Raw genomic sequence first — 16,670 nt, 5'->3', positions numbered from 1 at the left:
TAAAACTAAAGCTATAATAAATTTGAAACATATAGATAGTTTGTCCCCAAAGATATAGTCTAGCAGATAGGCATTAAAAAGCAACTATAAATAGATCAGAGATTATAGGTTTTGTGTGTTTTTTTTTATTAGTTCAAAGTAAAAACTAAAAGATTTATCAGAATATGTTTATATATATATATATATATATTGGTGGCACATTATCTTCAGACATAATCACAGTTTTTCAATTCATGACATCGTCCTGAACATGCAGGAAATATTTGCCACTGGACATTAAGCAACCAATAATCAATAAATCAATCAATTCATGACGAAATAGATCACTTTCCTTAAGAAAGTTTAAAAAATTATTACCAAGTTGCTTTAATTTTCCTTCACAAGTTTTCATAGTACACACTTTTCTGTGTACAAAGTAATTGCATGGATGATACATTATCATAATTTTAAGATATCGTTGTACTCTAATCAAGGTATAAAGAACCATATGTATTACGTCTAGGTTAGTCTATGGAAAGGTATATACTATGAAATTTAGAGCGAGGGGCTTGCCCCAAGCTCTTAATTTCATAGTATATACCTTTCCATAGACTATCCAATTTAGCACATATTTACAACTCGAGTAATCTTTTAATTGGTCTATTGATAGTTTATTTTGGCTGACTACTTGTATCACAGGTGTTTGTAAAACGGAGCTCATTAACGAATTTTGTAAATCTACTCACCAGTATCATTGTAAAATATGTGATTTCAAAAGGCCCTTCACTCCAGAATGAAAAGATGGTAGCTGCTGGTGTAAGTATGTATACTGATATAAAGCGGTGTTTTACTATACATGTTCTTCTTAGGTAAGATGACAAAATGAATTGACCAAAAGCAGGTAATAATGAAATTGCAGTGGAAGCTTTACATGTTTTGAAAACATTTTTTAATTTCACAGTAAAACTAAAGCTATAATAAATTTGAAACATATAGATAGTTTGTCCCCAAAGATATAGTCTAGCAGATAGGCATTAAAAAGCAACTATAAATAGATCAGAGATTATAGGTTTTGTGTGTTTTTTTTTATTAGTTCAAAGTAAAAACTAAAAGATTTATCAGAATATGTTTATATATATATATATATATATTGGTGGCACATTATCTTCAGACATAATCACAGTTTTTCAATTCATGACATCGTCCTGAACATGCAGGAAATATTTGCCACTGGACATTAAGCAACCAATAATCAATAAATCAATCAATTCATGACGAAATAGATCACTTTCCTTAAGAAAGTTTAAAAAATTATTACCAAGTTGCTTTAATTTTCCTTCACAAGTTTTCATAGTACACACTTTTCTGTGTACAAAGTAATTGCATGGATGATACATTATCATAATTTTAAGATATCGTTGTACTCTAATCAAGGTATAAAGAACCATATGTATTACGTCTAGGTTAGTCTATGGAAAGGTATATACTATGAAATTTAGAGCGAGGGGCTTGCCCCAAGCTCTTAATTTCATAGTATATACCTTTCCATAGACTATCCAATTTAGCACATATTTACAACTCGAGTAATCTTTTAATTGGTCTATTGATAGTTTATTTTGGCTGACTACTTGTATCACAGGTGTTTGTAAAACGGAGCTCATTAACGAATTTTGTAAATCTACTCACCAGTATCATTGTAAAATATGTGATTTCAAAAGGCCCTTCACTCCAGAATGAAAAGATGGTAGCTGCTGGTGTAAGTATGTATACTGATATAAAGCGGTGTTTTACTATACATGTTCTTCTTAGGTAAGATGACAAAATGAATTGACCAAAAGCAGGTAATAATGAAATTGCAGTGGAAGCTTTACATGTTTTGAAAACATTTTTTAATTTCACAGTAAAACTAAAGCTATAATAAATTTGAAACATATAGATAGTTTGTCCCCAAAGATATAGTATAGCAGATAGGCATTAAAAAGCAACTATAAATAGATCAGAGATTATAGGTTTTGTGTGTTTTTTTTTATTAGTTCAAAGTAAAAACTAAAAGATTTATCAGAATATGTTTATATATATATATATATATATTGGTGGCACATTATCTTCAGACATAATCACAGTTTTTCAATTCATGACATCGTCCTGAACATGCAGGAAATATTTGCCACTGGACATTAAGCAACCAATAATCAATAAATCAATCAATTCATGACGAAATAGATCACTTTCCTTAAGAAAGTTTAAAAAATTATTACCAAGTTGCTTTAATTTTCCTTCACAAGTTTTCATAGTACACACTTTTCTGTGTACAAAGTAATTGCATGGATGATACATTATCATAATTTTAAGATATCGTTGTACTCTAATCAAGGTATAAAGAACCATATGTATTACCCTTTATTTTAATGATAAAATTTGCAATTGTCAAAAACATTTTTTAGATCCAAAGATTTTTATAGCAGGATATTTAAAAATCAATGTGAACACTAATTACAAACTATTTAATTTAATGTCTTTAATTTGGAACACAGCATTTTATTTCAAAATAGCCAGTGGCAATTTTTGTTTTAAATATCTTGATTACGATACAATGAAATCTTACCCTTGTGGTCATTCATGCGTAGTTACTTAGTACACAGGAAAAGTATGTACTATGAAAATTAGAAGGCAAATATAAGCAATTTGATTGGACGAGAAGTTGTAAGTATGTGCTAAATAGTAGAAGATACCAAGGAGGTAATTAACTTAAGTTGAATAAGACTAGACAGACTAATTCAGATGCTCAGAAAGGGTCAGCAGTTCCTGCTTAAACTTCAAGTTATCAAGCATTTTTTCATGCCTTTATCCATTCCAATCAATCAAATGTAAACTGTAGGTTATCCTGTTTTTATAAACAACCCATTATGTTGAATTGCTTAAGTCCATGTTAAACTGGACTGATAAATTGCCAATATTAACCTTTCAAAATCTTTCAAGAAATATTTATGTGAGGGTGCTAAAAAGACCATTTTCATTATATTTTAAAGGGTCAAACTTTTGACTGGCACTCTTTTTTAACTGGACTGAAATCAATGAAAATCAATCCAGTAATGTAGACACACAAGTGTATTAAATTTACATTTCCACACAGTTCATATTTCTTATGGCTGTAGCTCTTATCAAAATTTTCAATTCCATTTTAAGTTCATCAGAAATAGTGCTGATATAAACCTTTCAATAAAAAATGTCAAAATCTGCAGATAAATGTAGATATGGGATCATGTAAGACAATGTTCATCATAATTAATTGCTAATATTTATAACCTTTCAAATCCTGACAAATTTAGAGGTAAGGTAATTCCTACTCTGCAGCAGCAGGGGAAAAAAGGTACAAATACTGTTATTTATAATAACCCAAAAGAAGACATTATTGAAGTTCAAGTTGTTGAGTGGTTCTAGTCTCCATGAGAAGATTTTTAAAAACTGAACCAATGGGGCCCCTTAAAACCATATTAAACTTTTCTTTTTCTTCTAATTTTGCTTCAACTGTTCTTGAAAAGATAAGCAAAATGCAATTTCCCCAAGGGTCTCAATGTAAACTTTTACCTCTGCTGGCAGCTGTTTTGAATTTCTGGTTGAGATCAAAGAAAAAAAAACTTGTTAAGGACCTTCACAGGAACATATCTGGCAAATTTTGTGCAATTGGTTCTTACTAAGAATTTCTTTGAAAATCAGACCAATTGGACACCTTTCTGGCCACTTGAAGACATATTGGACTTTGTGAATTGTTTCTTTTCATTACACTTCCTATGTTCTTTAAAAGGAAATCAAAAGGAAAATCCCAGTGTCTCATTATCACTTTGTTCTTTCAAATTACCAAATGGCACCATAGTAAAAACACTTAAGGACCTACACAGGAACATATCTGTCAAGTTTGGTTTTAATTGGTTCACCTTTTCTTGAGAAAAAAGTTTTCCTAAGATCAGCCAATCAGAAATTAGAAAAGGCTTTGGCAGCCATATTTGTTGAAGAAAGAAGGACCCAGTGGGGAGCATACTTGCCAAGTTTGGTTACATTCTGTTCAGTGGTTCTCAAGGAGAAGATCAAAATGTGAAAAGTTAACAGACAGGCAGTAGACAGACAAGAGAAGGTAAAAAAAAGCTCAGATGACCTTTGGCCAGGTGAGCTAATAGGAATGCCAAATTTAACACATGTAAAATATTTAAACTATAATCATATAATTTTTTTGTAGTATCTTTATTTCATAGCTCAACACATTTGGTGCATAAATCAGCAAGTTTTCTATTAATTTTATAAAACTAATAGCATACAACAAATAACAACCATGTATAAAAGTCAACAAATTCTTTGAACATATTCTTTAAAATAACAAAAAAAAATTCAAGACTTAAATTGCCAAACAGAATGGTTCTTAAACAATAGATAATGAACATTTAAATATACAGAAATATATTTGAGAAATTTTTATCCCACTTATTTTGACTTAGGAACTCTGTAATTTTTCAATCAATTTAGTTCTGCATTATGCTGTTTTGTCAAATCAACATCACTTTTAACAACTAAAACTGTTGAAACTTGAAAAGCATACAATTTTAAAATCTTAGTCACCTCAACATATGTATATATAACTCATTACCCTGTTATTTTAGATACAACACTTAACAGGAAAAATGTTTTTTTTTCGCAAGCAACATAGGAAAACTTTCAAAATTTACACTAAATAATTTGTTTTATTGAAATGCCCACACTATTGCTATTAAAATCTCTTTACAAATATTTGACAAAAGCATTCTTGCCATTAATTACCAATTAAATTATTTCTTTATTTTTAAATCATACTAATAATGCCTCCAAACATTTCATCCAAACTCTGTTTTAGAAAAAAAAAGATTTTTAAATCAAAAAAAATGTGAGGAAGCAAACAAAAATGAATGGATATTTTTGTTTTTTAAAATTAATAAGTGTTGGAGAAAATATTGTTTCATTTTTTTATTTTTAAACCCACAGATTTTGAAAAAAAAATATTTTGTTTTGCTTTAAAATCATTGATTTCATTGGCAACTAACATATTGGTGTATGAAATTTTGGACCTAGTCATGGAAGAATGAAATTTAATACACTTGACCATGAAGACTAGATTACAAACCCTGAAATCAATAAATTGTGGCGGTTTAAGGGTAATTCAGCTTCAATGACATTTGATACTTGACAAAATACCCTTTTTTTTTCAATTCCTTATTACATAGAATTATTAACAAGTACACTATTAGGCACTTAATCATACTGGTAAATCATGACATAGTTTCATGCCAAATTAAACCAGTACAACAGTTGTATTACTAAAACATTTTTACAAGTATGAAATCAAAACAGCAGGATTAAATGCCACTTAATAGTCAGAAGAATCCATGTATGGTAAATCCAGATTCATTCATTCATACTTTATAATCAAGTTGAAAGTCCAAGTTTGTATTTTACTGTCTCATAAAATCGAAAGTGCATGGCAGATTCATGAGGAATTTTTTATTTTATGTCATTAAAATCAGTTTAATTTTAATCTGTTGTCTTCCTCAAATTGTAATTACTGTAAACCAACTTATTTTTGCGAGCGATTAATTTTCGCGAGATAATGCGAATATAAATCAAAGCGAACGTGTACAACTTGGATCTTTCCTTATTAAACTATTTATCAAGTAAATTAGAAAATCGCAAAGTGGATTAGAAAGGGAAAACGCGAAATAAAGTATCCGCGAAAATAAGTTGGTTTACAGTAAATGTTTTTACTAAAAAAAAAAGGGATGAAATTTAATGTAGACTCTCCTCTCTTTACAAAACAAGCTATTGCTTTTATCACTGCATCTGGAGAAAAGAAGAACATAAAACAATGCTTACAACTCACATTATCATTTTTCTTCTCTTTTTTTGCAATTTGTTTCAATTAGTAAAGCTGTTTTTCTTATCAAAGATTTACACAATAACCAGTATTTTTCATTAAGATAATAACAAAATATATATCCAGACAATATTTTACATTACTGTTAGTCTGTCATTTTTGAAAGATTGAAAAATCATTGAGATGTGATTCCCTCAACCACTGATTATATTTCAATTAATTCAAATACTGTGATTATGGATTGTTCAATTAAAGTAATTAATTCTAAATGAAATAATTGACTTTAATATCTTGAAACTAAAGAATGTAAAACAGTTAAAGCAATAAAAAAAAACTTGTTCACTCAGATTTACATGTAACCAAGTATTTGGGAGAATTGATATTAACAAGATTTACAGTTCATTTTAAATTTCTGATCAAGGGTGTACATTTTTTTAAACAAGAAAACAAAGGATATTTAACATAGTAGAAGAATAATATAGTTCTTCCAGTTTGGTATGATGACCTGTCGACCCTGATGAGTGACTCGTATGGCCTCTAGTGTGACAGCATAAAAGCTTACACTGCTTTAAAAATACCAATGTATGTGTTTCTCATGCCCTTCAAACATTTAATGGCAATGAATGACTTTACAATATAAAAGGGCAAAACTAAAAATCTTAGGATAGAGCATCTGAGTCAATTGATTTTTATTGCCAGCAAAGAATATTGTTTTTTAATGATGAAGACAGCAGTATTCAATATATTGCGAAAGACCTTTTCCCTCTCAGTATTGGGAAGATTTAGTACTTTGTGCATAACTTTCACACATGAACATTTTAATTCGTTTCCTATAACTACTATTCATTATGACATATGAAATATGTGTCAAATTACTTTAACATTTCTTTCTGGCAAGCAGGATCAAAGAATTAATCTTTTTTATACATTCAAAGTCAAAAAATGCAATTATGAGTTCATCAAACATTCTCCAAGACCCTGACACTTGTGTTTAAGGACACATATCAGTAGAACTATTCTATCAAAGAATACAGTTAACAATCATAAAAATCTAGTGAATTCTTTATTCTGCTATCACCATCCTCTTACACATAATATAAGATCTGTATAGTCTAATCCACACACAGAAACACTTGTGTGCATTGATCATAAACTCCTAAAGACTTTTTTGAAAGGGTCTGAAATCTTTACTTCACACACAAAAACCCTCGAACATTGATCATGAACTCATTAAAACTTTCCATGAATTTGATTCTACTTTCTCTGTTAACTGTCATATTCAAAGTGGGAGGAGTCAGTTTGTTAAAGGCCTCTAACATTCGTTGTTTGTATGCTGGCTCTGTCTGACCATCTAACAAATGATTCACATACTCTCTGTATTCATTCTAAAAAATAGAAGAAAAAAAATTACTCAAACAAACAAGTAGTCTGACCTACACATTCTTGGATGTTCCATAGTAATAGGACTGTTGATCAACATCAAATTAAGAGATGTACTGAGACCTTTTGCCTCCTAATTTTACCCCTGCTAATATTGGGGGAACTGGAAACATGTCACATAGATTGTACATAACAAAATGATTTTGATTTTGATTTTTGGTGTTTTAACGCCACTTTTGAGCACAGCTTTTGGGCTATTTCGTGGCGGCCAGTTTTTATTGGTGGAGGAAGCCAGAGTGCCCGGAGAAAACCACGACCTTCGATAGGAAAACTGACAATCCTAGTCAATTAAGATTGGAGTAGAGTTCACCCGCACGAGCGGGGTTCGAACTCACAACCTGAGTGTTGACTGGCTAGTGATTACAGTAGTAATTACTTAGACCACTCAGCCACTGAGGCCCCCCATAACAAAATGAAGCTTAGTGCATGTCATATATCAAGAGGTTAGTTGCTAAGAACAATGAAACAGAAATGTGTAAAGGATAGAGGAAAACCAGTTTACCCCCACCTTAGTAGTGGGGGAATAAAACAACAGTAGAAATATCTCAATAATAGTGCTACAAGACTCATTAACGTGAAAACCAACGCATATTCATCATGATAATTCAAATATATTGATCTCAATATAAGCTATCATACAGATTTTACAAAAAAAACACATCAGAAGAATTGATCTATTCTAATATAAATACATCTCTATTTCTCATAACCAATATACTAAGGTAAAGAGATTTTGTAAAGTTTAAATACCTATTTCATTATAACGCAGGAAAGATGTATACATTGAGAAGACTGTATGCTGACCTATGTTGTTTAAATCCTGGTCCTTTCAGTGGACAGTTGTCTCAGTGATAATCATGCCACATCTATTAATTTCTTATATTATAAACATATCTTTTCCATATTAAGATATTGTTTCATACTAACCTGATAACAACAAATTAAACAAAACAAACAAGAACTTGCAGAATCTAACAATTCCATGTTAAATGTTTCTATCAGCAACATGTTGAACACAAACTGAAAAATAATTAAAAAAAATAAAATACACACAAGAAAGTTGTAAGTATTTGATAAATATAACAGTGTGGTCAGGTTAGAAAGCAAATCATCTTTTAAGATGTATAGACCTTAATGAAGCATCAAAGACAGAAATTAGTATATAAGGAATATTTACATTTTTATAATTTTTTGATGTCTATTGGTTGTGTTGTCTCATTGATGTAAACCCCACATCTCCTTTCATTCATACCTATAAAACTACAATTCTTTTTAAAAAGTAAACTTTATCTCACTGGTTTACACAAAAATAATAATCATACTTTTTTATATATACTTAAATTCAGAAATTTTTGTGTGCATTAATTATTGCAATTGTTGAATAAAAGACAATGCTACTTAATCTATAGCGATTACAGGAAATGCTGTATACAATAATGCTGTCGAAATGTAAAATGCAAGTGTTCTTTTTTTGAAAGACCTATACTGTTATTTTCAAAAAAATAAAATCAAAGCAAAAAATTTCTGAATTTACAGTAAATCTTAACATGATATGAGTTACTGAATTATTTTGAAGTGTTCATGTTAAACAAATATCTTGTTCTTACCTTCATAAAAGGACAAATAGACTGGTGTATCTTTGATCCCTGCAGATTATTTTGGCAGATATGTATTGTTAAAGATGTGAGGATCTCCAGACATAATGATGTGGTATCACTACCATATCTGTGTAGGTTAAGGACTAATTCAAGTGAAATACAAGACAGTCTATCAAAACAAGATTTTGAGATTTGTAAGTTTAGACTGCCAGAACTTCCAGTTGTAAGATGCTACCAAAAGAAAGTCTGTCTGAGCAGTAAAAGTTATTGTAATTTTTTTCTATCTTGTTTAAAAAAATAAAGAACTAAAGGTAGCATTTGAGATAAAAGTTGTTACAGCCATTTGGGGTTGAGTTAACATAACTTTAAACAAATAAAATGGTAGTATTTTTTATACTTTGTCAAAATGTAATTTACAACACTTCATTTCAAAAATTATAATAAAATCTACATGTTATATTGAACCTGCATTCCAGCTTAAAGTACTTTTGTGAAACTCATTGTGGGAATATAAATGAAAGATTTAAAAATACAATATCAAAAGATAGATGTTAATAAAAACTCTCTGAAAATAAAAAAAATTAAAAATTCACATCTAAAGAAGGCTGCCACAAATAAAAAAAAAGAAACAGAAATAAAAGAAGAATGTGTCTAAGGACACGAATGCCCTTGCTCAAGCTTGCTTATAATATGTGAAAATACTTTTGGGTCGAACGAGAGGACGGACAAAAAGATTGACAAAAAGATTGACAGAAGGACGGATGGACAGAAAGACGGACGAACGAACAGACAGACAGTCAAGGGTAACATTTAATGCCCAGCAGAGGGGCATAATTAAACAAGACAGACTTATGTTTTACAAGAGGATACGATGACAAGCCTAATTCTACTGATGATGTCAATGATTTGAGTAAATCGTCTGGTAAATGTACAAACTTTTCTGCATCACTTTCTGCCAACAATGATACTAATCTAAAATACTGTGTACACAGGTTAGGAAACTGAAATGAAAGAAATAATAAGTTTTGTTATTAAGTATCATACAAGAATATTCAATACAATAACATTAACATACTAATTTTACCAGATGTGCATTTGTCTCTGCTGTCTATTCAGTGATGCTTGAGGCCAAAATGTTGAAAAAAGAGCTAATGAAACCAAAAAAGACCTAAAGTAAAGATCAGGACAAGGAATCAGAGCTTTGACAACTTTTGAAAAAATTTGTAAGGGTTCCGCGGAACCCAGTGTCTCGCCTACTTTTGCTGTTAATCAACAGTCAACAAATATGAGTAAAAAATCAATAAAAATATTCCTTTAGATACTATCTTTTGATTGTAAGAAGCTTCTGTCAAAATTTGGTATAAATCCAGGATAGTTTATGAATCTAATAAATGTTTTAAAAACTTTAACTGCAGACTGTATTTAATGTTAACTGGAAGAAAAACTAAGTCCATTTATAAGTAAAATACGGATAAACAGGTACAAAATTTTTACAAAATTTCCTTCTAGATACTAGCTTTTGATCATAAACAAGCTTCTCTCCAAGTTTGGTACAAATCCAGGATAGTTTAAGAAAGTTATTAAAGTATTAAAATTTTAAAAACTTTAACCACAGAGTGAATGTATTGTTTCCTGGCAGAAAAACTAAGTCCATTTATAAGTAAAATATGGAAAAAATGAAATTTTTTTTTACAAATTTACTTCTGGATACTATCTTATGATCATAAACAAGCTTCTGTCCAAGTTTGGTACAAATCCAGGATAGTTTAAGAAAGTTATTAAAATTTTAAAAACTTTAACCATAGAGTGAATGTAATGGTTCCTGGCAGAAAACTAAGTCCATTTACAAGTAAAATACGGAAAAACAGGAATTTTATTTTTACAAAATTTACTTCTGGATACTATCTTATGATCATAAACAAGCTTCTGTCCAAGTTTGGTACAAATCCAGGATAGTTTAAGAAAGTTATTAAAATTTCAAAAACTTTAACCACAGAGTGAATATTGGTGGACGCCGCCGCCGCCGACGACAGAATGTAAGATCGCTATGTCTCGCTTTTTCGACTAAAGTTGAAGGCTCGACAAAAAACATATATTAATTCAGTATGGTTGAAATTTTCTACATCTTGTTTCCAAGTCTATGTTATGTGCCTTGCTTTATCTAGAAAATGAGAAAACATTGACAACTTATTTGAAGCTTTCAATATAAAATAAGACTTAAATTCAATTCATTTCAAACCTTTAAGAGATCAGCATTCATCAGTGGAATGATAGTATGAAGACCATACAATGCTACATCAGCAGCTTTTACATGGCCTCCTTCTGGGTTTATGTTCTCATCTGTAAATGGAAACATAGTCTTTAATAAAACAAATGTTGATCGTTTTTAAACAAGTTATTCAATTTGAAGAGTCCTACATCTAATTGACAATACATTGTATAGTTAACAGTAATTATTCTCTTGGTGTTTTCTGTTTCAGATTTACAGTGTTGATAAACAAGATTGTACATTATTACTATAAATATATCAGTTTGATTGATGGTGTTTAACATCACTTTAAGCACTATTATGCTATATCATGGTGGTCAGTTTTTATTGGTGGATAAAGCCAAAGAGAAACACGACCTTCGGTTGGAAAACTGACAATCCTAGTCAAATAAGATTGGAGTCAAGAGCACCTGTCAAGTGTGGGATTGGAACTCACAACCTCAGAGTTGACAGGCAAGTTATAAAGTAGTTACACTTCTTAGACCACTTAGCCACCGAGGCCCCACCATATATATATCATCTTTCAACAATCTGTGAATAATACAACAGATCAGTCTTTTAAAAGTCCTTTCTAGTAATGCAAGTACAATTCATGTGTTGTGAATGACAATTAGACAATTATGTCTACTTTTCTGAAGGTAACTTTTTAAATTGCTATGAAATATACATACTATCTTCTCCAAAATCAATAAAATCCTTGGACAACAGATTTGTGAGTAATTCCATAACAATGAGAATGTCATTATATTTATCTTCCTGGTCTTCATCATATCTATGGCTCATCACATGTTTACCTGTAAATAAAAAAAAGTATAACATGCAGGGAATGTACTGGCTTCCAAAAAGTTGTTCTTATAACTCAATTGCCAGCATAAATATTTTGTCACTGGTGTTTAAAACATTTGTGTCAAGTTCCTTGTATCCCATCTTTTTAAACATGCATTACATTTGTTGATCCTTCATATAAAATAATTCATACTAATGAGCTTTCAATATCTTTTAAAAAAAGGTTTCATTGTTTGCTTAATGTTAACCATTGGAAAAGCCTTTCTAACTTTAATAACAAGCAAGTATACAATTGAAACTGGAAGTGTCATCTTTTTTCCACAACTTGAAGAAACTGTAAAACTATTAATTTTTGTTTGGTTGAAAAGCAGCAATTACCAATTTAAAGACTTTGTTCTGACTAAACCAGAAATTAAAACCAATGATCTTCACCCAAGGCAGGCACTTTATCAGAGACCAAAGACTTGAATTGATCAATCTCCCAAAAATTTACTTAAAATAAATATAAGATGGCATTGATTTTTAATAAACAGTAATGTAAGAAGCTACATCTTCCACATGACAGCATTGTAACATGAATGTGAATGTTTTATTGTACACTGAAGGTAAAATATATTTTTATCTTCATGCATACATTATGCACACAGACCGTCTTCTCTGTCCATCAACAGTTCTTGTTCATGAAATATTTGATCAATTTATACGTTATCTCCCTTGAATTTTAAGATTTTAATTTTGAAAAATATTTGTTGTGTGCAGTACATATAAAACATGATAGGTTAATTTGGTGGGAATGAGGGTATATCATGACTGGAAGGTGTCATTAAAAAAAATATCAAAATTTTCAATTTGGAATTGTGTATTAAACAAACTATTTTTTAACTCTTACATAATATGAAAGTTTTATATAATTTCAGTCGGTTGATTTTATGAATTAGAATGAAATTATTTTCTTCTGAATTGTCTGCCCATAGATAGCGTTTAGGTTATGTGTTTTGTATGATTTGGCGGTTAAATCATTCGGCATGACATGGTCTACTCGAAAGGTCACGTTAATTTTTATATCCATGCTATAAGTTATTTTGTATCATGCATTATGAGATTGGTTGGCTTTACAGATGTTTGTGTTTATTGAAATATATATATATGATGACATTATCAAAATGTTTAGTAATCTGTATATGATAAATGTTATTAAATGGTTGTTATTAAACCAGCCCTCGGCTCTGTCGTGTGGTATTGCACTATGCTATTTTTTGTTATTTATTAATTATGAGTATCAATCAGTGGTTGTGATATATGGGTGTTAACGGAAGAAGAACAATAAAAATATCTAATATGTAGATTATCATTGATTAATATCAATACATGTTTAAATGTAATGAATGTTTTTTTCTTTAATAGATAAGTTTTGAAGACTTTGAATCAAAGTCAATGCTAGATCAACGTTAATGACATAGAACTTTTCTATATCACAAAGCTCTGGTCCTCCCTCACTTGCTAAACTAAAAGTTAGTTTCAGAAAATTTTGTGTAAAAATTCACTCCCAAAACATGTGAGATAATTACTAATTATCAGTCGTCCCACTGTCTATATCACTCTGCTCAGCTCTCAATAAAATTGCATATAACGGCTTTGTGACGTCAAATATGTTGACCCGGCCTTAATAACTTTGACCTGGACATATCAGTGACGTCATAATGTTTGAACCGACGTTGATAAGGTTGACCCGAACTTATCAAGTCATCTTCAGGTTTGTTGGTGAAACGAAGAAAACACTTCCAAAATACGCAAATTCAGCCCGATAAATCGATTATCAGGTTGTCTGCATATTTAGATTGTAAAATATCAGCTGCTCGACACAATATGAAGGCTTTTTGAACTCGTTCGCTGCGCTCACTCGACAAAAAGCTTTATATTGTGACTCGAAGCTGATATTTTACAACATCAATATGCAGACAACCTGATAATCAGTACATATTCTGAGGAAGCAACTTATACTTTAAACAATTTCCCAAACTTATAATGATCTTTGGTTTATCAGAAAAAAATTGAAATAAAAAATAATTCAAATGTTAAATATCTTCTATTTCCCTATACAAATGCATTATACATACTTAAGGTATAACTAATGTGACATATAACTTCGGCATCTCTTATATGTTAAGTGAATAATTGAATAATAAACAGCTGCGCCATGAGCGCATGATACGCCCGTCGTCTTGTGTGTGAATTTTTATGCAATCAGCATAAATAGTTTCTGACATACGGCGTGACATGCGAAAAACCCCCTTTTTTTTAACAAAAAACTCAATATCTCTAAAATAAAATTTTGAATCAAAACCAAAAAGTATACAGATCTTTAGATTAATATAACTAAGAAGTGTGTAAAATTTAAGCAATAATCATAAATCGTTTTTGAGATATGGCGCGACATGTGAACACCTCCCTTTTAAAAGAAAAAAATCAATATCTCAAAAATAAAATTTTGAATCAAAACCAAAAAGTATACAGATTTTAGATTAATATAACTAAGAAGTGTGTAAAATTTTAAGTAATAATCATAAATCGTTTTTGAGATACTGTGCGACATGTGAGCAACCCCTCCCCCTTTTTTTACAAAATACTCAATAACTCAAAAATAAAATTTTGAATCATCACCAAAAAGTATACAGATCTTAAGGTTAATATAACTAAGAAGTGTGTAAAGTTTTAAGCAATAATCATAAACTGTTTTTGAGATACGGCACGACATGTGAAAAACCCCTCCCCGTTTTTTAACAGAATACTCAATATCTCTAAAATAAAATTTTGAATCATCATCAAAAAGTATACAGATCTTAAGATTAATATAACTAAGAAGTGTGTAAAGTTTTAAGCAATAATCATAAATTGTTTTTGAGATACGGCGCGACATGTGAAAAAAAACACACACCTGTTTTAGTTACTAAGTCCTGCAACTCAAAAAGTTTTAATCTTATATTCACCAAAAAGTATACAGATTGTTTGACTATCATAAGAAACAACTATGTTAAGTTTCATGAAATTTGGATAAGTCATTCTCAAGTTATGGTGCGACATGTTTACGCCGGACAGACGGACAGACAGACGGACGGACACCGGACATTTGTATACCATAATACGTCCCGTCAAAAATTGACGTGGGTATAAAAACAACGTACTTATAGGCGATTTTCACAAGAATATGTATGATAAAGTGATATATATTAACACCATATAAATACCTTTGTTATGTTTTGAATAAGTTTCTATCACAGATAAACTTAGCTCATATAACTTTCTTGATTTGGCCTGAAAAAAGTGAAAAATAAAACTTCAAAAATGTCAATGAATTGTTGGGAAGATATTTATCCAACTGATATATGCTGCAGCATTGAGAGGTATACCTGAAATTGGAGGATTGTATGAAATATATCTCATAATTCCCTTTTAAAAAAAAATTCAAAACTGAATATAAAATTTCACATTAGTCTGTATTTCCTGATACACACAGCTTAACAAATACCAATACAATATCTAAAAATAGTACAAATTTGTATAAATATACTTAAAAAGTTGAGAAGGTTGAAATATCTTTAAAAAGTTCATAAAAACATCGGCTATAAAATCTTTGAATTTCAAATTCAGCAGCATACAATATTTGTGTCAACACATTCCTGAATGAAAAAAAAAATCTGTAAATACCTTTAAGATAAAACTATTGGAAATATAGCTAATTTCTAAAATTTGTGCATGGTGTATGCATTGCAGAACTTAGTAATTTTGTTCAATACTGATGATTTCTTACACTGAATATAATTAAGAAGAAGGTGGTAGGCTGATGAGTTGATATAATACATACCTCTCCCAAGAAACATAACTGTTTCTGTATAACTTCAGAATAAAGTTCTAACACTAATGGCACTACATCTTCATAATTATGATATACATCTGTAAAATAAATGTGACACCATAATTTAATCACATATTTCTACTATTTAAATGTTTTTGTGTCATACTCTGAAAGATGTAGCATACTTTGTAAGGACAGGTTAAAGATGGTGAGACATCTTCTTTATTTTTACTTTATTCTTGCTACAAATTATGCATTTTTTTATTGCTGTTAACAGATATGTCTTAGAACATGACTAAGAGCAAATATTTCATGAAGTAATGCAAGGCCTTCGCCTTCGGGCTGTTCCATAAAAACATACATGGGACCCAGGGAAGGCACTTTGAAATCTCTACTATGGGTGGGTGTCAAGTACAGTAGAAATGTAATTGAAATTCTAAATTTGCCTCTATAGGTGGTTACCCCATTAGGAAAGTGCCTTCCCTGGGTACCATGTATGTTTTTATGGAACAGCACTTAAACAAAAAAAGATATATTTTCAGGATTCATGTCAAATCAAGACTCAAGTTACAGCAACCATAAAACATTTGTCTGTTATGGGTATATATTTGGAGTTAAATATCAACCAATATTATAAATTTATTGGTCAAGAATATTATTTTCTATGCAAACAAACCACATTACATCTAAATATTCTGAAATGAAAGAATATTTCAGGTGCAATATACAGCTGGACATTTTGTATAAACACCTGGCTTTTGTTAAAAAACATATATATTGTTCTGAGATGTCTTTTTTTGTGTGATTGGGTTAATATCTCACTGAAGTTTCTCCTTTCAGTCATGTTTC

The 16,670-nt window shown here is 30.3% G+C and overlaps 1 protein-coding gene across 1 annotated transcript in view; it reads right to left on the bottom strand.

Moving 5' to 3' along the window:
* Window positions 1–4,194: 4,194 nt before the first annotated feature.
* LOC127725737 (exportin-4-like) overlaps window positions 4,195–16,670 on the bottom strand; it is a 59,227-nt gene continuing 46,751 nt past the window's right edge. The window contains exons 18-25 of the mRNA XM_052232951.1: window positions 15,831–15,919; window positions 15,214–15,280; window positions 11,854–11,976; window positions 11,153–11,253; window positions 9,784–9,914; window positions 8,923–9,040; window positions 8,243–8,335; window positions 4,195–7,260 (exon numbers count right to left, since the gene is read on the bottom strand). Coding sequence (XP_052088911.1) covers window positions 7,063–7,260; window positions 8,243–8,335; window positions 8,923–9,040; window positions 9,784–9,914; window positions 11,153–11,253; window positions 11,854–11,976; window positions 15,214–15,280; window positions 15,831–15,919 — 920 coding nt within the window. The 3' untranslated portion in view covers window positions 4,195–7,062. The remainder of the gene's footprint in view (window positions 7,261–8,242; window positions 8,336–8,922; window positions 9,041–9,783; window positions 9,915–11,152; window positions 11,254–11,853; window positions 11,977–15,213; window positions 15,281–15,830; window positions 15,920–16,670) is intronic.

The sequence above is a fragment of the Mytilus californianus genome, unplaced genomic scaffold (assembly GCF_021869535.1).
Source record: "Mytilus californianus isolate M0D057914Y unplaced genomic scaffold, xbMytCali1.0.p SCAF_15, whole genome shotgun sequence".
NCBI classification, from domain to species: Eukaryota; Metazoa; Mollusca; class Bivalvia; order Mytilida; family Mytilidae; genus Mytilus; species Mytilus californianus.
This window is presented reverse-complemented; position numbering and strand designations above follow the sequence as displayed.